The 21,230-nt window shown below is 49.6% G+C and overlaps 1 protein-coding gene and 4 non-coding genes across 10 annotated transcripts in view; 1 reads left to right on the top strand and 4 right to left on the bottom strand.

The window, feature by feature from the left end:
• Positions 1 to 439: 439 nt before the first annotated feature.
• The window catches only part of ARMH1 (armadillo like helical domain containing 1), a 108,203-nt gene continuing 87,412 nt past the window's right edge, over positions 440 to 21,230 (bottom strand). For all 6 annotated transcript variants that reach the window (XM_077277853.1, XM_077277854.1, XM_077277852.1 and 3 more), the window contains 6 exons: positions 5,109 to 5,231; positions 4,781 to 4,853; positions 4,501 to 4,630; positions 4,194 to 4,271; positions 1,291 to 1,372; positions 440 to 809 (listed from right to left, as the gene is read on the bottom strand). In XM_077277853.1, coding sequence (XP_077133968.1) covers positions 790 to 809; positions 1,291 to 1,372; positions 4,194 to 4,271; positions 4,501 to 4,630; positions 4,781 to 4,853; positions 5,109 to 5,231 — 506 coding nt within the window. In that variant the 3' untranslated portion in view covers positions 440 to 789. The remainder of the gene's footprint in view (positions 810 to 1,290; positions 1,373 to 4,193; positions 4,272 to 4,500; positions 4,631 to 4,780; positions 4,854 to 5,108; positions 5,232 to 21,230) is intronic.
• On the bottom strand, positions 6,768 to 6,882 carry LOC143788955 (U5 spliceosomal RNA). The gene has a single exon (XR_013218772.1). It is a non-coding gene; the product is annotated as a U5 spliceosomal RNA (small nuclear RNA).
• LOC143788963 (U5 spliceosomal RNA) lies at positions 12,145 to 12,259 on the bottom strand. The gene has a single exon (XR_013218780.1). It is a non-coding gene; the product is annotated as a U5 spliceosomal RNA (small nuclear RNA).
• LOC143788954 (U12 minor spliceosomal RNA) lies at positions 14,236 to 14,335 on the top strand. Its single transcript, XR_013218771.1, has one exon. It is a non-coding gene; the product is annotated as a U12 minor spliceosomal RNA (small nuclear RNA).
• Positions 20,751 to 20,865, bottom strand: LOC143788967 (U5 spliceosomal RNA). Its single transcript, XR_013218783.1, has one exon. It is a non-coding gene; the product is annotated as a U5 spliceosomal RNA (small nuclear RNA).

Here is a 21,230-nt window from a genome sequence, read left to right as displayed (position 1 = left end):
GTGAGGCAGTGGGACCGGTAGGGTTTTGTTGTGTTTGCGGTGTTGTATAATATTTGGTTTAGTATAATGTGTTTATAGTGTATATATTGTATATAATATTGTATATAGGACGGTGTGAATGTAGTTGGGGTTGTATATAGTAGTATGAATGAAGCTGGGCCGGGGGTCTTACATGATTTTATACTATTTATTATTTATAATTTTTACAGGGGTATTCATGTAGTTATGAGTATTTTGTTTGTCGTCTTTTAGTTTTGCTTTCTTTATTTTATTGGAATTTTTCTTTCTCGTCCCTGATTTGTAGGTCATGAACTTTCTCCATTTTGGTTTAATTTCTGGTTTATTTCTTTGTGATTTTTGTCGTTTGTTGTCGTCTGATTGGAGCTTTGTTCTTATGTTTTGTTCTGTTGTGTTTTATTTGTAATGTATCTTAGTTATTGTGATGTAAAGTATTTTTATTTTATTTAATAAAAGACCTGGAGGATTAGACATGTAACAGCAGAATAGTGACTGCAGCTCTGGAAGATGAGACATGATGTCACGGCAGTAGACATGACAAACTTTCCATCATTCTTGGGATGTTCTGCAGCAGCTGTGCACTGGAGACATGCAGGCTTCTGCAGTGTGACAGGACGTGCATAGACTTAGGAGGATATCAGTGCCGCTGGTAAATCTCCTTTATTGTGCACGGTATTAGTAGAGGTTTTCTGGCGGCTCCTGTAATATTCCAGTCAGTGTGTAGATGTGGGATCAGCGGCCTCCTCCATGGTGTCAGTTTCTCCAGGGCGGTTATTCTATCACTTCATTTACTGCAAAAAAAAAAATACATTAATTACAGGAATTCGCGCAGACGTCTGCAGCTGGTTGCACGTGAGATATTTATCTGCAGATCCAAGTTACTCCAGAAGCATCAGATTGTCTGGAGATGTGACCTAGTGGTCTGCAGATAAAGATCTCAGGTGGAGATCAGTGGTGGCTGCTCCCACACTCGCTGCTCCCGCCCTCCGCTCCCGCGCCCTCCGCTCCCGCGCCCTCCGCTCCCGCGCCATCCTCTCCCGCGCCATCCTCTCCCGCGCCCGCCGCTCCCGCGCCATCCTCTCCCGCGCCCTCCGCTCCCGCGCCATCCTCTCCCGCACCCTCCGCTCCCGCACTATCCTCTCCCGCGCCCTCCGCTCCCTCACTATCCTCTCTCGCGCCCTCTGCTCCCGCACTATCCTCTCCCGCGCCCTCCGCTCCCGCACTATCCTCTCCTGCGCCCTCCGCTCCCGCACTATCCTCTCCCGCACTCACCGCTGGGGATGTTCACTTGATTGGACACCAGAACGTCCACTTGTATCGGATCCAACTTCATGTACAACATGTCGGCGTTCTCCTGCAGAGACACAGTGCACGACGTGAGGGACCTGCTGCCGTTATGTTGTCATTTCTGGGGTGCAGTATTAGGAATCCGTACAGCTGGGATATGGCAGCACATGGACGACACTGTAATCCTGGCACTCAGCTGTGGCGGTCTTATTCCAGCATCAAACTGCGTGGAAACTACAAAACTATCAGAAAATGGTGGCGGCTGTAGATGCGCGACACGTCTCTTAGTGGTTAGCATTGCACAGTGGCTAGCACTGTAAGGTGGCTCAGTGGTTAGTACTGTGCTATACACTCACTGGCCACTTTATTAGGTACACCTGTCCAACTTCTTGTTAACACTTAATTTCTAATCAGCCAATCACATGGCGGCAACTCAGTGCATTTAGGCATGTAGACATGGTCAAGACAATCTCCTGCAGTTCAAACCGAGCATCAGTATGGGGAAGAAAGGTGATTTGAGTGCCTTTGAACGTGGCATGGTTGTTGGTGCCAGAAGGGCTGGTCTGAGTATTTCAGAAACTGCTGATCTACTGGGATTTTCACGCACAACCATCTCTAGGGTTTACAGAGAATGGTCCGAAAAAGAAAAAAAATCCAGTGAGCGGCAGTTCTGTGGGCGGAAATGCCTTGTTGATGCCAGAGGTCAGAGGAGAATGGGCAGACTGGTTCGAGCTGATAGAAAGGCAACAGTGACTCAAATCGCCACCCGTTACAACCAAGGTAGGCCTAAGAGCATCTCTGAACGCACAGTGCGTCGAACTTTGAGGCAGATGGGCTACAGCAGCAGAAGACCACACCGGGTACCACTCCTTTCAGCTAAGAACAGGAAACTGAGGCTACAATTTGTACAAGCTCATCGAAATTGGACAGTAGAAGATTGGAAAAACGTTGCTTGGTCTGATGAGTCTCGATTTCTGCTGCGACATTCGGATGGTAGGGTCAGAATTTGGCGTAAACAACATGAAAGCATGGATCCATCCTGCCTTGTATGGAGCATCTTTGGGATGTGCAGCCGACAAATCTGCGGCAACTGTGTGATGCCATCATGTCAATATGGACCAAAATCTCTGAGGAATGCTTCCAGCACCTTGTTGAATCTATGCCACGAAGAATTGAGGCAGTTCTGAAGGCAAGAGGGGGTCCAACCCGTTACTAGCATGGTGTACCTAATAAAGTGGCCGGTGAGTGTATATATAGGGCAGCACGGTGGCTCACTGGTTAGCACTGTACGGTGGCTCAGTGGTTAGCACTGCAGCCTTGCAGCGCTGGAGTCCTGGGTTCAAATCCCACCAAGGACAACATCTGCCAGGAGTTTGTATGTTCTCCCCGTGTTTCCGTGGGTTTTCTCCCATATTTTACTCCTTAACGGGTGGGAGAAGTGGAGAAAATGTGAAAAACGAATGCAACAAGGAACTAAAACCTGACATGGAGCAAAAATGGTTCGAGCGCAGTGAGAAGGCTCGGGCCGCTCTCCGGAGTCCGTCTGACAAGTAACCGCGCGGGTTCCCTACATTTAGGGCTTGTTCAGACCAGAGCATTCTACGCCGTCTACGCTACAATCCGACCAGTGTAACTCATGTGACCTGTCGCAGAACGAGTGTCCATGTGGATAAAGCTGGAGCTCGCCCTGGTGGGGGCCGGATGTGGGGCGAGACTCGCCTGCTCAGGTCTATGGGGCGCAGAAGGGGGAGACCCCGCACTGACCATCCTTAGCGCATCGCAGGCAGTAACGTCAATTCTACATTTTATTCACCGCTGATGTATAAAATGGACGAGACGGATGAAGAATCATCAGTGTTTTGTGGATGAAAATTTTTCTCGCGCTCGTCTGAACTCAGACCAACATTGCTGGAGTCCGAGGTTCACACTCAGGTGTGTTTTTTTTTTTTGTTGGAATCAAAATCAAGTCTTTTGGATGGAAGCGCGCTTTCTTTGCATTTTTTAATTAGTTTTTTTATTTCCTGAAGACTTTTTTTCTGAGTTTTCCTCCTCAAGTGTTTTTTTTTGTTTGTTCTGCAGTCGTGTGATTGGACAGTACTGGGTCAGGAGCCGCTTCAGAGACAGAACATGAACTTTCTTTTTTTCCCACCATGAGCTTTTTAGAGTCAGAAGCTGGGAAAATCCGCAGCGTGTGCACATAGCCCGACCGTGCAATGTACTGTAATGTTCACAGGTTCAGTCTTTTCAGCGGCTTTTAACCCCTTCATGTTTGCATAGGTGCCATGAGGACAGGTGGCCGCACCGCACCGTTCTTCCGGCAGAGTTTGCTTGGAAGAATCCACAGAAGACGCCTCCAAAAGGACGCAGAGGACAAAGATATCGTGATTCCTGCAGTGTCGTCTTTGGAAAGACTCGTCGGTTTGCCATGGTGTGAACACGCCCTGATTGTGGTTTGGTCGGCCACACGAGCACAGAAATACCGGATACGTCCACTGGAAACCGACGGAGTCACATCCAGGGCGAACCGAAGGGTCGCTGGGACCATTCACCGCTGGACACCATTATACAAACTGCTATGGAGGAATAGAGGAGCTCGGATCCGTCAACAGCAGCATGTCGACAGTCTCCGGCTACAAAGCGAAGGACATCTGGAGAAGCAGAACGCCGGGGTCTGGATCTTCTCTGCGGTGACTGTAGATTCTGCGCTCCCAGAGCTGGGGGAGACCATTGACCCCAATGTGAAGCCCCCGAGGAGCACTGATTCCCGGCCGCTGTACATGATATACAATATAAAGGACAACGAAATAACAGTGACAGACGGGCGAGGACCCTCAGTCTGCAGGGTGATTGGGTGCACAGGTTGGGGGGTGACAAAAACCCCATCTTACCATCAGCATCTGGAAGAGCTTCTCCCCAATGGCGAGCCTCACTTGTTCCTCAACAACTGGGGACACGGATGCAAAGTACTGAAAAGTGAGGAAGAATCAGCAATAGATCAGATCCGATTGGTGCGGTAACGGACAGCAGCCTGTGAGATCGCAGCGCGACACAACGCACAATTCTGATTGGCCGTGGAGTGTGAGCGCCGGAATGGCATGAAACAAGACCGGACGGCAGTCTATACTCCACTCACACCTAGAGCTGCGCTCGGGCTGGATTCTGCCAGCAGTAGTGCGGATACCCTGCGGCGCTCACCTGCACGGCGAGGCTGGCCTGTCTCTGACTCTCCGTGTGGTCCATGTTCCCCATGACGTACAGCAGGTGATGTACAACCCTCAGCCGGATCATCTGGTCACACAGCTCGGAGGACTCCCGCGCCAACATCCTGGAGGTAGAGGCGGAGGACACGTCGTACACCAGAGACATGCTTCTTCCCAGCTAATGCTAAACTACAGCTCCCAACATGCGATAGTCACAAACTGGGCAGTAGTAGTAGTTTTATCACAGCTCGGGAGTTACAATGTTCTGCACTCACCCTATGGCCCTGGCACAGGCCGCCTGCTGGATGAAGGCGGGTAAAGGGGCCGAGATGACAGGCACATCGGGATCTGGTGAGAAAAAAACAATGATTTCTGTGTAGAATGGAGGGTCACACTGGAGATATAGGGGTCCACAGTGGTGCATCCACCGGTGCAGGGGCCGCCGCACTGATGCCAGCAATGTTCGGGTCATTTATTGCACTTGGGATTTTGCACCAAAATGAAATCAATATTTCCTGTCTGTAAATGTTCTTCCTCTACAGTTCCTCAGGTGTCAGGAAGGAGACCTCTGAGAACAGAGCTGTGCACACGTCGATCACCCACCGTCTAAGATCTGCGGTGTCGCCCTCCCGCCGTCCTTCCAGGATGGTCGCAGCAGCTTCACAAGTCCGTGCAATAAATCCGGCCGAACCTCCGTCCTCGTCAATTCTTTGATCAACTGCAAAGCTGCAACACAAGAACAAGCGACCAGTGAGCGGAGGAAAGTAATGAGCGACCACCTAAAGGCGGACATCGTTATTATTTAAAGGGGGTTTAAAATACTCAGAATGCTATAAAATAACAATCTTTAATGCTAACAGTACTGACAATCGGGAAGTAAAAAACCCTAAGTGGGTATTCTGAATGCTAGATACTATCCACAGAATAGGTGGGGTGGTCTAACCGCTGCCCCCCGCCCGGACCCAGCTCCAGCCATTTCCATGGGGCAGTGTGATGCTGTTCGCTCTCCTGCCCCTCGCAGTCCCAATAGGACCCTGGGGAGAGCTGGAGTCTGTCCTGTAATCCGCTCCAGACGGGAGGGCGGTGCCCTGTGCTGCCGATCACTGGGCTGCTGCCGATCACCCGGGCACTGCCGATCACTGGGCTGCTGCCGATCACCGGGCTGTTGCCAATCACTGGGGCGCTGCTGCCGGTCACCAGGGTGCCACCTACTGTCTCCCATCCTGAGGATATGTGAAAACTTTAAATATATCAAACCTCAAATGCAAATTCTGAAATGACACAATGTTTTCTCACAATTGTTCCTCTCCTGGGAAATCTTTAGTGAACGGTGAAAAATGTATTAAAGAGAAATCTAAGAACGTTCCGTAATCTCGTTCTTTGTCCCCAACTGCAGATCAACATTTCATCAGTAGAAAAGAAACCGAAGAGCAAAACAAACCAGCGACAAATCGGGTAACGACAATGTAACATCTCCGCAGCAAACGGGGGCTTCTCCCGATGCATCATGGGTGTTATGTAGATGAGGCACAGCTGGGGGCGGGGCTTGCAGTAGCTTTTCTTAGGTGGGCTCCATATCGCCCGTATTACCCCCCTAGACGTGCGGTCTCAGGGCGTCTATACTGTGCAGTTACCCAACATACAGTTTACCAGTACAGATAAAGACAAAAAATTATCCTCCACTCATCCAAAAATTATCACCGCACAGAACAGACTGATCCACTATCTGTAATGTCACGTCTGCGGTGGGATCCGGCGGTGTCCAAACCAACACAACCACATGGGACTGTTACTGATGGCGGCACTATAGAAGTGGGCGGTGGCAATGATGTCACCACAGCCACCAGCAGCTCACTACCCATAATGCATTTCCCCTGCACCAATAACATTTCTATAAATAATTTCAGACCTCGTCCTCCTCATCACCGAGCATGTGACCCGAGAGGCGCCAGTCGCTCTCCCTTTAGGAGAGAGAGAGATATTGCAGGGGACGTTTTTTGTGTCTGGCAAAAAAGCCTGAAGGGACGGATCCAGCACAAAACGGATGAAATGCATGTCCTTCACGCACAATCCGACACTAATACAACTCTATGGGAAAAAAACGGATCCGGCGTGTAAAAAAAAAAAAAAAAGGATCCGTTTTTTGCCGGATTGTGCCTGAAACAAAAAACCTGATGTGTGAAAGCAGCCTAATACAGACTTGATCTTAGACCATAACACCCCTCAGTGTTCCCAATCACTTCTGTTATTCACCAGTGCAGGAGCCCAGCGAGCGCCGGGCATCAAAAAATTACATGAAACTCATAATTGTTCCTCTCCACGGAAATCTTTAGTAAAAGGCGAAAGATTTATTCGATCTGAAGAGAAACCAGAGTATAGAGAGGAGAGCGGCCGGCGTCACCCGGGGCCTGCGCTGTGCTCATCCCCCCCGCGGAGAGGACGGCCCCGGGATGGACTGTGGGGTCACGTTCCCCGGACACAATGTATCTGATCTGTTACTGAACTTTACTACAAAAACTAACGGAAATAAAGAAAGAAATGTTACAATTCTAAGGACGGGCCAGGTGCATCCTGGGGGATATGCAAATCACAGCAGGAGGCGGTCACAAGGTTTTCATAGAGATAAGGCGTCATTCCTCCAGTATAGGGCTCATTCCTCCAGTATAGGGCTCATTCAGGGTTTTTTTTCGGATGCTGTTAGGCCAGTTTCACACTAGCGTTTGCATGAGCTGCGGACTTCCTCTGTGAAGCCCCGCCCTCGGCCACACCTCCGCCTCTAGCTCCGCCTACTTCTGCATGCGGCCTGCGTACCTATCTTTAACATTAGGTACGCAGGTCGTGCGGCTGTATGCGGATGCTTCCGCATGCGTCGTTTTGACGATGCGGAAAAAAAAATTTGCTACAAGCTGCGTCCTACGCTGGTCGCTGCATCGTCAAAATGACGAGTGCGGAAGCATCCGCATACAGCCGCACGACCTGCGTACCTAATGTTAAAGATAGGTACGCAGACCGCATGTCGGCCGCATGCAGAAGTAGGCGGAGCTAGAGGCGGAGGTGCGGCCGAGGGCGGGGCTTCACGGAGGAAGTCCACAGCCCTCCGCAGCTCATGCAAACGCTAATGTGAAACCGGCCTTAAAAGTGTTTAGCAAAGTAAGACCCAGCGTGAAGCCGGTGGGGGATGGGAGGAAAACTGCAAGAACAGAGCCCTGAATGGTGAGGGGAAGTTCTCGGGGGGCAGAGTCTTTCATTCCCTGCTTCAGGGCACAGTAATAATAATGTCTTCTCTATAGCGCCGACATATTCTGCAGCACTTTACATTACAGAGGGGACGTGTACAGACATCACATAGCAGGGCCGGACTGGGACTAACATTCAGCCCTGGCATTGAAGTCACACAGGCCCATTTGTCACATGGTGACTGTATAATATCTCTGTACACTTGTAGGCAGGGCCGGTTTTAGGCAAAGTTTATAATGGGGCCCCAAATGCTGACATATTGCACATCACACAGAAGCATTTCGGTTGTATTTACAAGCGCTGAGTTCAGGCCACTAAATGAGTGAGATCAACAATCCTGAAGTTGTTCAACACTTGTTTCCCGGCCTCTTTCCACCGTCTGAGAAAGAATGATGGGACAGAACGATCACTAATAGATCACTAACCGATCACCATACAGGATCATGTTATCAGCAGCACATCTACAGTTTACACCGGCAATGTGCTGCTGAGAACAATGATTTTTGTTCCGGCAAAAACAATCTGAATATGCAGCATTTTACTTGTTTAGTAAAATACACCCCATAGTCCTCCATATATTATAATGTGCTCCACAGTCCTCCATATAGTATAATACACTCCCTATAGTCCTCCATTTATTAAAATACACTGCTCAGTCCTCTATATAGCATAATACACTCCTCATAGTCCTCCATATAGCGTAATACACTCCTCATAGTGCTCCATATAGTATAATGCACTCCTCATAGTGCTCCATATAGTATAATGCACCGCCATAGTCATCCATGTAGTACAATTCACTTCCCATAGTATAATGCACGCCATAGTTCTTCATATAGTATAACGTATTCCCCATAGTCCTCGATACAGTATAATGCAGCCCACATATAGTATAATGTAGCCACCACCTTACAGAATATAATGCGGCCACCCCACAGAGTATAATGCAGCCACCCCACAGAGTATCATGCAGCCACCCCACAGAGTATAATGTAACCCCATAGAATATAATACAGCCCACCTCCCCATAATATATAATGTAGCCCCCATAGAATATAACACAACCTCCCCAATAGTATATAACCCAACCTCCCCCATAGAATATAATATACCCCCACAATAGTATATATCACAGCCACATAGTACATAACATGGCCTCCCCATAGAAGATAATATACTCCCCATAGTATATAGCACAGCCCGCATAGTAGATAACACAGCCCACACAGCAGTATACAGCACAGCCCACACAGTAGTATATACAGCACAGCTCACACAGTGGTATATACAGCACAGCCCGCACAGTGGTATATACAGCACAGTGGTATATCCAGCACGTCCCGCGCTTAGTAACCCGATGTTTACCCTGGTTACCAGTGTAAATGTAAAAAAAAAAAAAACCACATACTCACATTCCGGTGCCTGTCACGTCCCACGGCGTCCGCTTCCCTGCACTCCTCCTGCATCCTGTGTAAGCACCGCCGGAAAGCAGAGCGGTGACGTCACCGCTGTGCCCTGCTTTACAGCCGGCCGGCGCTGACACAGGAAGCACAGGAGGGACAAGCGGTGGACACCGCGTCTGAGAGGATATCACACAGAGCTGAGCGGCTCCCCTCCAGCCCCTGATTCTATTGCTGGCCGTTTGTGGGGATTACCCCCAGCCCTATATATGCCCCTTTGAGCTTTTTGTATACTCTGAATAGTACTCCACTTCTATATGAGACGGCCACCCATTGCATTACGCACGGTCTGCATCCTAATTAAGGATATTACCAACACACATTGAAAGGCACAGCACGTGACTGATGAAAGCCCGATAAGGGCTGAAACGTTTCCAGTGCTACCTTTAGTACTAATAAATCTGCAAATCAAAAATACTTAAGTTGAGTGCGAGACTTTTTCACAGTTTACAGGATGCAGGAGGAGCGCAGGGAAGCGGACGCCGGGGGACGTGACAGGCACCGGAATGTGAGTGTGTGTTTTTGTTTTTTTTTTACATTTACAATGGTAACCAGGGTAAACATTGGGTTACTAAGCGCGGCCCTGCACTTAGTAACCCAATGTTTACCCTGGTTACCATTGTAAAACATTGACAGCAAAAGCAACGATGCCAGCAAACAGTTACTGTGTACTATTGGGTGCATGGAGGAACTGGAGACAGATGGGTAGGAAGGTTCAGAGTCTGAGGAAAATTTAGAAAGAGGGAACAGTGGAGAGTTAGATAAGTGAAGTGCAGTGATAAGCCTGTCTACAGAGATGAGATTTTAAAACACAAATAAAAATGTGAGGGCTAGGTATTAGATCAGCTGGAGTAGAGCATTCCAGAAAACCAGCACAGCGCGAGAGAAGTCTTGGTGATAAAAGTGTGAGATTTGGATTATGTAGGATGTCAGTCTTAGGCCGGGGTCACACTTGCGAGTGCAATACGAGAAACTCGCGCATCAATACCCGGCACTGCCGCCGGCATTTGGGACAGGAGCGTTCAGCTGCATGCATTTCTATGCAGCTGAACGCTCCAGTCCCCAGTGCCAGCAGAAGCGCCGGGAATTGATGAAAGAGACTAGCGTGAGTTTCTCGCATTGAACTCGCAAGTGTGACCCCGGCCTTAGATCAGTTGCAGAACTGACAACATGGGTAACGTGATACACAGAGATGAGGAGATCTAGGGCAGTGCAGCACTGAGGAGAGGACAGGTAGGGGATAGACAAAGATGAGATATAGGGCGGTGCAGCACTGAGGAGAGGACGGGTAGGGGATAGACAAAGATGAGATATAGGGCGGTGCAGCACTGTGGAGAGAACGGGTAGGGGATAGACAAAGATGAGATATAGGGCGGTGCAGCACTGAGGAGAGGACGGGTAGGGGATAGACAAAGATGAGATATAGGGCGGTGCAGCACTGAGGAGAGGACGGGTAGGGGATAGACAAAGATGAGATATAGGGCGGTGCAGCACTGAGGAGAGGACGGGTAGGGGATAGACAAAGATGAGATATAGGGCGGTGCAGCACTGAGGAGAGGACGGGTAGGGGATAGACAAAGATGAGATATAGGGCGGTGCAGCACTGAGGAGAGAACGGGTAGGGGATAGACAAAGATGAGATATAGGGCGGTGCAGCACTGTGGAGAGAACGGGTAGGGGATAGACAAAGATGAGATATAGGGCGGTGCAGCACTGAGGAGAGGACGGGTAGGGGATAGACAAAGATGAGATATAGGGCGGTGCAGCACTGTGGAGAGAACGGGTAGGGGATAGACAAAGATGAGATATAGGGCGGTGCAGCACTGAGGAGAGGACGGGTAGGGGATAGACAAAGATGAGATATAGGGCGGTGCAGCACTGTGGAGAGGACGGGTAGGGGATAGACAAAGATGAGATATAGGGCGGTGCAGCACTGAGGAGAGGACGGGTAGGGGATAGACAAAGATGAGATCTAGGGCGGTGCAGCACTGAGGAGAGGACGGGTAGGGGATAGACAAAGATGAGATATAGGGCGGTGCAGCACTGAGGAGAGGACGGGTAGGGGATAGACAAAGATGAGATCTAGGGCGGTGCAGCACTGAGGAGAGGACGGGTAGGGGATAGACAAAGATGAGATATAGGGCGGTGCAGCACTGTGGAGAGAACGGGTAGGGGATAGACAAAGATGAGATATAGGGCGGTGCAGCACTGAGGAGAGGACGGGTAGGGGATAGACAAAGATGAGATCTAGGGCGGTGCAGCACTGAGGAGAGGACGGGTAGGGGATAGACAAAGATGAGATATAGGGCGGTGCAGCACTGTGGAGAGAACGGGTAGGGGATAGACAAAGATGAGATATAGGGCGGTGCAGCACTGAGGAGAGGACGGGTAGGGGATAGACAAAGATGAGATATAGGGCGGTGCAGCAGTGTGGAGAGAACGGGTAGGTGGGAGACAGATGAGGAGGAGATGTATGTCGGTGCAGCACTGTGGAGAGGACAGGTAGGGGATAGAGATGAGATGTAGGGTGGTGCAGCACTGTGGAGAGGACAGGTAGGGGATAGAGATGAGATGTAGGATGGTGCAGCACTGTGGAGAGCTTTGTGTACCAGTGGATCTGGTTGCACGCATTTAATTTTAATGGAGAGAGTATTGTGCATATTAGTCCAGCAGTCTTTTCCTGGTGCATCATGGGTATTATTTAGATGAGGCACGCCCTGTGGGCGGGGCATGTCTCCATTTCCTTTCTGTATCTTCCACTTCTCCCTGTGGGCGGTATTATACTTTGCTCCGCACAGAACCATATTGAGCGCTGTATTGCCGGACACTTAGAATTGGAACAAGATCATGGAAGCAACAGCTGAATCACTTGATCTTAGGCCAAAACACCCCTCAGTTTTCCCAGAACGAGACCCTTCACTTCTGTTATTCACCAGCGCAGGAGCCCAGCGAGCGCCGGGCATCAAAAAATTACACGAAACTCATAATTGTTCCTCTCCACGGAAATCTTTAGTAAAAGGCGAAAGATTTATTCGATCTGAAGAGAAACCAGAGTATAGAGAGGAGAGCGGCCGGCGTCACCCGGGGCCTGCGCTGCGCTCATCCCCCCCGCGGAGAGGACGGCCCCGGGATGGACTGTGGGGTCACGTTCCCCGGACACAATGTATCTGATCTGTTACTGAACTTTACTACAAAAACTAACGGAAAACAAGAAAGAAATGTTACAATTCTAAGGACGGGCCAGGTGCATCCTGGGGGATATGCAAATCTCAGCAGGAGGCGGGGCGTCACGTGGCTGCAGGATTTTGCAGAGAACTCGGAACTTTCCAGCAGTTTTATTTTCTTCTTATCCTGAATCACGGCTTCTTCATTTCTCCATTCCCGCTGCTGTACGTTTCAGAGGCCGTTCTTAGGCTGCTTTCACACATCACGTTTTTTGTTTCAGAATAAATCCGGCAAATTTGCAAAAAAAAACGGATCCAGCGTAAATTGTGAAAAACTGATGCACCGGATCCGTTTTTTAGCTGGATCCGGCTTTCTTTATTGTTCATGGATTTTTGGGACGAGAGAGGAGAGAGGAGAGAGATTTTCCCATGCCAGAATCGAAAACAAAGCTTCTGGGCACGCTCAATGTGTAAAAAACGGATTTGGTTGCCGGAACCGTTCATTCACACACCCGTTCCATGCGTTTATTGCCGGAAACGTCCCTTCAGGCTTTTTCGCCGCACAGAAAAAACGTTGCAGTGGACGTTTCTTGTGTCCGACAAAAAAGCCTGAAGGAACGGATCCGGCACAAAACGGATGAAAAGCATGCCCTTCAGGCACAATCCGGCGCTAATACAACGGATCCGTTTTTTTCAAAAACTGCCGGATTGTGCCTGAAACAAAAAACCTGATGTGTGAAAGCAGCCTTAGGCTACTTTCACACTAGTGTCGGTGCGGGTCCGTCATTATGTGTCGGGCCGACATACGGAAGCACGTTGTGAAATTTGTGCCCGACGTGGGCAGCGGATGCAGTTTTTCAACGCATCCGCTGCCCATTCTGAAGGGGAGGAGGGGGCGGTGTTTTGGCCACACATGCGCGGTCGAAAATGGTGGACGCGACGGACAAAAAAAGTTCACTTGAACGTTTTTTCATGCTGACGGTCCGCCAAAACACGACAGATCCATCGCACGACGGACGCGGCATGTGGCCATTCGTTGCAATCCGTCGCTAATACAAGTCTATGGGCAAAAAACGCATCCTGCGGGCACATTTGCAGGATCCGTTTTTTGCCCAAAACTACGAATTGCGACGGATTGCTAAAAACGCAAGTGTGAAAGCAGCCTTACAGTCACAGGACACAGAGACCCCAGCGGGGGACAAGCGATAGGAAGGCAGTCAGTGCTGCAGGGTACAGAGCCGACACTGGACGTGATCACTTCTGGAAGTCTCTCGTCACAGATCTGTTCAAGCTTTTTGGGGAACAAAAACTCCCCAAACCAGAAATGAGATTTGTCAAAATGAGTGCAAAGAAGAAAAGAAGAAGCTGCTGCTGCCAGATCCCAGGAACCAGGAGAAATGAAGCCCAGAAAATGCCGCACTGTCCCCCAATCAATAGTCGCCTTCCACAGAGCCGTCATAACAAGGCGTCTCACACCAGGCAGCGCCACAGATATCCAGCTCATGTGCCGCCACATTACTGCGAGCGCTGAATGCCGCCATACTACGGCAGAAGAGATCACTGCAGGTCCTGGATGTGGACATAGGGGTATTATTCCCAGGCCTCACAGTGCACGATGGCGGCACTACACAACAAGCGGGCGGCAGCAACGGGAGGTCATCACGCCCAGAAGCTGCTCACTACCCATAATGCATTTCACCCCAGATGATAATTCATGGGTGTATTATTGAAAGATTATGTAAGACCTCGTCACTGACTATTATGTAATTCCACCGTGTGACACAAGAGGCGGAGGAGGCGCCAGTCAGCTCTCCCTAATACGGCCCGGGGGTCCCACAGTGCGACAGCTCCGGGTCACACAGGGAGGGTATGCCTTAAACTAACGAGTAAGGAAATAATGAGGCAGGTGACACCTGGCTCCTCACTACTTATGTGAGAGGAATTTTTGGATGGGTACAGGATCTCCCTACATTGCAGAACCTCCAGGAGCCGTGATCTGTAACATGCGGTGTTAAACCTCCACATCCCAGGACCCCTCAGAGTGGTGGATGTTCCCCAATCTGCTGCTGGTTGTTTGCTCAGAGACTGTAGTTTTTATCTGGACAGGTGGCGATGATGTAGGACACCAGCACTCGCGACATCTGCCCCATAGCGGTATAATGCTGCCCCATAGCGGTATAATGCTGCCCCATAGCGGTATATCACTGCCACATAGCGGTATATCGCTGCCCCATAGCGGTATAACGCTGCCCCATAGCGGTATAACGCTGCCCCATAGCGGTATAATGCACCCCCATAGTGTATAATATGCCCCATAGCGGTATAATGCTGCCCCATAGCGGTATAAGGCTGCCCCATAGTGTATAATATGCCCCATACCGCGGCGTTACAAAAAATAAAGTTTCTCCTTACCTGGCTGAGATCCAACAGTGTCCTCCACTCGATGCATCTGAGGCGCGGACCTTTGTTCCGGCGTATGACAGTGATGTCATATGCCGGCTAAGTGCCCGCTGACGTCAGCTGCCGGCCTGTGATTGGCTGTCGGATGTTAACTTGCCGTGCGGTAGCAATCTCCCACACAGGAACAAATTCTAACTGCCTGTGCGTCTGAGGACACCCGATCAGTTGCTGAGCTGGCAGAAGCCTTTAGCTGGGGCCTGCTGAGCCACTGCGGGCCCCCTCTGCTCATCGGGCCCCATCCTGTAAGGGCAGTAATGCCCTGATGCCGGCCCTGCTTAGGTCAGGGGGTTTGGGAAGAAGGATACTTATATTATAAAGTTTTGGGGAATATTAGGAATAATTAAGGTCCAGCTGAAAAAAGTGTAAGCCCGGGGTCCCACGAGTGATGATTCTCTCAATTATGCTGCTGACACTCGGCTCAAACTCTCATCCGAGTGTCATCTGATTCTCTTGCATGAGATATCGGAGCACATGGAGAAGACAGGGAAATTAATTTCTCCATCTTCTCCACTGTCTGAGGCCATGGATGTCCAACTGCACTCAGATGACAGCTGAGTGCAGCCTGATGTTTCACACGCATGCATAGATTTCAATGGGTCCGTGTGATCTAAATTCCAGAGCCACTCGCAGCAAAAAAATCACAGCTCTTCGCTGCCCCATAGTATAACACTGTGCTATAACATCACATAGCACCCGGCCGTGTTATACGCCAGTGTGATGGAGCACAAGACCCTTCTTCCCCTGCAGATCTTCTCAGCCTCTCGTGCTGGAGGCCGGCCCCACTTACTTTTCTGTAGCACTGTGGAAGTTTTTGCCTACTCTTACCATATACTGTGTTTGTGTGATATACGTGTGTAGTGTGTGGTCAGGTTACATAAGATCTCTAGAAGGCGCCTGTTCAGCAGCTCTAAATCCTGAGGAGCCCCCGGCAGAGAGGGATAAGGCTAGGTTCACATTGCGTTAAGTGCATACCGTTAAACGCATCTACAGAAAAGAGACAAATTTCTTGAAAATTTGGCTTCACGTTAACGCATGTTACATAGTTACATAGTTATTAAGGTTGAAGGAAGACTGTAAGTCCATCTAGTTCACCCCATAGCCTAACCTAACATGCCCTAACATGTTGATCCAGGGGAAGGCAAAAAACCCCATGTGGTAAGAGTAAGCTCCACCATGGGGAAAAAAATTCCTTCCCGACTCCACATACGGCAATCAGACTAGTTCCCTGGATCAACGCCTTATCAAGGAATCTAGTGTATATACCCTGTGACAGCGTTTATGTCATTCTGATGTCCGTTCGTGAAGCATCCGTTTGTCTGCGTTTGGCACTGTCAATAAAGTTGTTCTCTTTTTTTTTTTTTTTACACACACACATCCGACGTGCACTACACACTCACATGATGTATACAGAGATATATAATATAATAATATATAATAATACATAGAATTGTACTTCCATTGCCTCTGATCGCTTGCAAGACACTCACACTGTGCTGCAGGCGTGCTGACAATGTGTTGTAGTGTCCCTTCTCCTAAAAATGGCTGAAATCATATTTCCTGTCACATGACCACATGGACCACCCTCATTAACGCAATTCAAACGTATGGTTTTATTTGGAAATTTTGCATGATTTGCGTCTGGCTGCGTTTGCAGTAGCCATCAATGGCAGAATAGACGCTTTCCGTTAGTCTTGCGTTAGCTTGACCAGACCCGAAAACGCTGCAAGCCGCGTTCCAAGGTCCGTCATAAAAAAACGAAATGTGGCAAACGCATGCCAATTTAGGCCAGACAATGCAAGTCTATGGGAGCGTTACAATGTCCGTTACATTGTGTTTTCACTACTTAAAAACGTGTCCGTTAGACGGACTCAGTGCAATGTGAACCCAGCCTAAGGGTATGTGCCCCATCTGCCCCGACAGGACACCACAGCTCCACTCTGAAGACTGAAGAGGTAACTGCAGGGAATCCTGAGAGGGGGCTGCTGTGTCCTGTCAGGGGGCTGCTGTGTTCTGTTAGGGGGGCTGCTGTGTCCTGTCAGGGGGCTGCTGTGTTCTGTTAGGGGGGCTGCTGTGTCCTGTCAGGGGGCTGCTGTGTCCTGTCAGGGGGCTGCTGTGTTCTGTTAGGGGGCTGCTGTGTCCTGTCAGGGGAGCTGCTGTGTCCTGTCAAGGGGGTGCTGTGTCCTGTCAGGGGGCTGCTGTGTCCTGTTAGGGGGCTGCTGTGTCCTGTCGGGGGGCTGCTGTGTCCTGTCGGGGGGACTGCTGTGTCCTGTCGGGGGGCTGCTGTGTCCTGTCGGGGGGCTGCTGTGTCCTGTCGGGGGGCTGCTGTGTCCTGTCAGGGGGCTGCTGTGTCCTGTCAGGGGGCTGCTGTGTCCTGTCAGGGGGCTGCTGTGTCCTGTCAGGGGGCTGCTGTGTCCTGTCAGGGGGCTGCTGTGTCCTGTTAGGGGGCTGCTGTGTCCTGTCAGGGGGCTGCTGTGTCCTGTCAGGGGGCTGCTGTGTCCTGTCAGGGGGCTGCTGTGTCCTGTCAGGGGAGCTGCTGTGTCCTGTCAGGGGGGCTGCTGTGTCCTGTCAGGGGGGCTGCTGTGTCCTGTTAGGGGGGCTGCTGTGTCCTGTCGGGGGGCAGGTCGGGCTCAGCAGTCTTAGGATATGTGTCCACGTTCAGGATGGCCGGCGGTTTGGATGGAGCGGCAAACTCGCTCCGCCCCTTCTGGGAAGTGATGATGCCGGATGTGTTCATTGCGCACATCCGGAATCATCGCACCCCACACATAGGGCCCTGTAATTTACCTTGCGGTGGCGCAGCGTCGCCGCAAGGTACACGGACATGCTGCAATCTTAAAAGACTCGCCGCATGTCTGGAATCGCAGGGCCGCCGGGTGCGTGTTACCACGCATAGTGGAGACGGGATTTGATAAAATCCCCTCCACTGCGCTGTAACATCTGGACGCTGCGGATTGAACGTGGATGTGAATGTGGACACATACCTAAAGGCTTCGCTGCAGGAGGTGAAGGAGCACTCAGCTCTGCTCTTTTCATGATACAGAGAGGACTCAGACTCAGGACAGAGCAGCTGCGGTGCTGATTGACGACTCATGAGGAGCAGGGACTGGACCTCTCAGGACACCGTCCATAACGGCTCAGACACCGCGAGAATACGGTAACTGCACTAAGCCCGCGCTCCGCCGGGATTGGATGCTGGGAAGTCCCGCCCTCCTGTTGCTCAGCACCGGCTGCCTCTCCCAGCTGTCAGTCACAATGACTCCTGCTCCCTCCACACACCGCTCTGGTTTATGAAACTTCTGACTGCGGCCCTCCAGCTCCGGGGCCCCCAGTGTGCGCTGTCTCCCAGACAGTGTGAGTGGCCCCCACCGTCTCTCCAGGGCCCCGACCCTGATCCCCCGCCGGGGTCTCTCCGTGTCCTGTGACTGAGAAGGGCGTCCAGAATGTGCAGCAGCGGGAAGGGAGAAATGACGAAGCCGCAGAGAATAAGGCTACTTTCACACTTTCCTCCGTGAAGCCCCGCCCTCGGCCGCACCTCCGCCGCTAGCTCCGCCTACTTCTGCATGTGGCCCGCATGCGACCTCTGTACCTATCTTTAACATTAGGTACGCAGGTCGTGCGGCTGTATGCGGATGCTGCCGCATGCGTCGTTTTGACGATGCGGCGACCAGCATAGGACGCAGCCAGTAGCATTTTTTTTTCCGCATCGTCAAAACGACGCATGCGGCAGCATCCGCATACAGCCGCACGACCTGCGTACCTAATGTTAAAGACAGGTACAGAGGTCGCATGCGGGCCACATGCAGAAGTAGGCGGAGCTAGCGGCGGAGGTGCGGCCGAGGGCGGGGCTTCACGGAGGAAGTCCGCAGCCTGCCGCAGATCAGGTAAACGCAAGTGTGAAAGTAGCCTTAGTGGTAACATTTCTTCGATATGACTTGCAGTGATTGAAAAAAAAAATGGAAATTTGGCAAAAATTCAGAAAATGTAGCAATGTTCAAACTTTTAATTTTTGTGTCCTTAAATCAGAGAGTGATGTCACACAAAACAGTTAATAACCCCTGTACTAGAAAACGGGAAAAAAATTCTAAGTGCGGTGAAATTGCAAAAAAGTGCAGTCCCACACTTGTTTTTAGTTTGGCTTTTTTGCTACGTTCACTAAATGATAAAACTAAGCTGTTATTATGATTCTCCAGGTCATTACGAGTTCATAGACACCAAACATGACTAGGTTATTTTTTATCTAAGTGGTAAAAAAATATTCAAAACTTTTGTTAAAAAAAAAAAAAATTGCGTCATTTTCGGATACCCGTAGCGTCTCCATTTTTTGTGATCTGGGGTTGGGTGAGGGCTTATTTTTTGCGTGCTGAGCTGACGTTTTTAATAGCATTTTGGTGCAGATACGTTCTTTTGATCGCCCGTTATTGCATTTAACGCAATGTCGCAGCGACCAAAAAAAACGTAATTCTGGCGTTTTGACTTTTTTTTCTCGCTACGCCGTTTAGCGATCAGGTTAATCCATTTTTATTGATAGATCGGGCGATTCTGAACGTGGCGATACCAAATATGTGTAGGTTTGATTTTTTAGTATTATTTTGTTTTATTTTGAATGGGGCAAAAAGGGGGGTGATTTCAACTTTTATATCTTTTTTTTATATTTTTAAAAACATTTTTTTTTTTACTTTTGCCGTGCTCCAGCAGCCTCCATGGGAAACTAGAAGCTGCTATAACCCGATGGGCTCCGCTACATACAGGTGATGATCAGATCGCTCCTATGTAGTAGAATTGCTCACTTGCTATGAGCGCCGACCACCGGGCGCAAGCTGCCACTGACAACCATAGAGGTCTCCAGGAGACCTACGGTTGTCATGCCAACACACCGGTGACCCACAATCACCGCTGACATGTCCCGGGAAAGATGTGGGCTCACCGCCGGAGCCCAGATCAAAGTGAGAGACTCTGAGTGACATCGGCGTAAATGTACACCCAATGTCAGAAAGGGTTAAATAACATTTCCCACATGTCTACTTTACATCAGCACAATTTTGCAAACAATTTTTTTTTTTTGTTAGGACGTTATTAGGGCTGTGTTGGGGTTGGAGGTAGAATTGGGGGATTTCCAGTGTTTAGGCACATCAGGGGGTCTCCAAATACAACATGGCGCCACCATCGATTCCAGCCAATTTTGCGCTGAAAAAGTCAAACGGTGCTCCCTCCCTCCTGAGCCCTGCCATGCGCCCAAACAGTGGCTTTCCCCCACACGCGGGGTATCTGTGTACTCAGGAGAAATTGCTCAACAAATTTTGTGCTTCATTTTGTCCTGAAACCTTTGTGAAAATACAACAATTTAAGTCGAAAATACATTTTTTATGAGAAAAGATAAATGTTAGTTTTTTCCTTCCACATTACTTTATTAACCCTTCAGGTGCTTCACGAGAACGAAACTTCTTGAATGTGGTTCTTCGCTCCTTGAGGGGTGCAGCTTTTGGAATGATGTCACGTTTGGGTATTTTCCATCATATTGACCCCCAACCTCACTTCAAATATGATGGTTTTGTAAATTTTGTTGGAAAAATGAGAAATCGCCGGTCAACTTTTAACCCTTATAACGTCCTAACAAGAACTGTGCTGAAGTAAAGTAGACATGTGGGAAATGTTAATTAACTGTTTTGTGTTAGTTGACTGATTTAAAGGCACAAAATTAAGTTTGAAAATTGCAAAAAAATTATATCGAAGAAATTTTATCACTAACATGAAGTACAATATGTCACAGAAAACAATGTCAGAATCAGCGGGATCCATTGATGTGATCCAGAGTCCTAATCTCAAAGGGACAGTGGTCAAAAGATCATTAGGTCTAAATTGTCTCTGTTGCTACAAAGTAAAACCAAAAGTCCTCAATATTCCCATCTATTATTCACCAGCGCAGGAGCCCAGCGAGCGCCAGGCATCACAAAATTACACGAAACTCATAATTGTTCCTCTCCACGGAAATCTTTAGTAAAAGGCGAAAGATTTATTCGATCTGAAGAGAAACCAGAGTATAGAGAGGAGAGCGGCCGGCGTCACCCGGGGCCTGCGCTGCGCTCATCCCCCCCGCGGAGAGGACGGCCCCGGGATGGACTGTGGGGTCACGTTCTCCGGCCCCCGGACACAATGTATCTGATCTGTTACTGAACTTTACTACAAAAACTAATGGAAATGAAAGAAATGTTACAAATCTGAGGACGGGCCAGGTGCATCCTGGGGGATATGCAAATCTCAGCAGGAGGCGGTCACAAGGTTTTCATAGAGATAAGGCGTCATTCCTCCAGTATAGGGCTCATTCCTCCAGTATAGGGCTCATTCCTCCAGTATAGGGCTCATTCAGGGATGTGTTGTCAGTATTTAGCACTATAAAGACCCAGCAT

Source organism: Ranitomeya variabilis, chromosome 8 (assembly GCF_051348905.1).
Source record: "Ranitomeya variabilis isolate aRanVar5 chromosome 8, aRanVar5.hap1, whole genome shotgun sequence".
Lineage (NCBI taxonomy): Eukaryota > Metazoa > Chordata > Amphibia > Anura > Dendrobatidae > Ranitomeya > Ranitomeya variabilis.
Note: the sequence above shows the minus strand (reverse complement) of the source record. Positions and strands in the feature narration are given on the sequence as shown.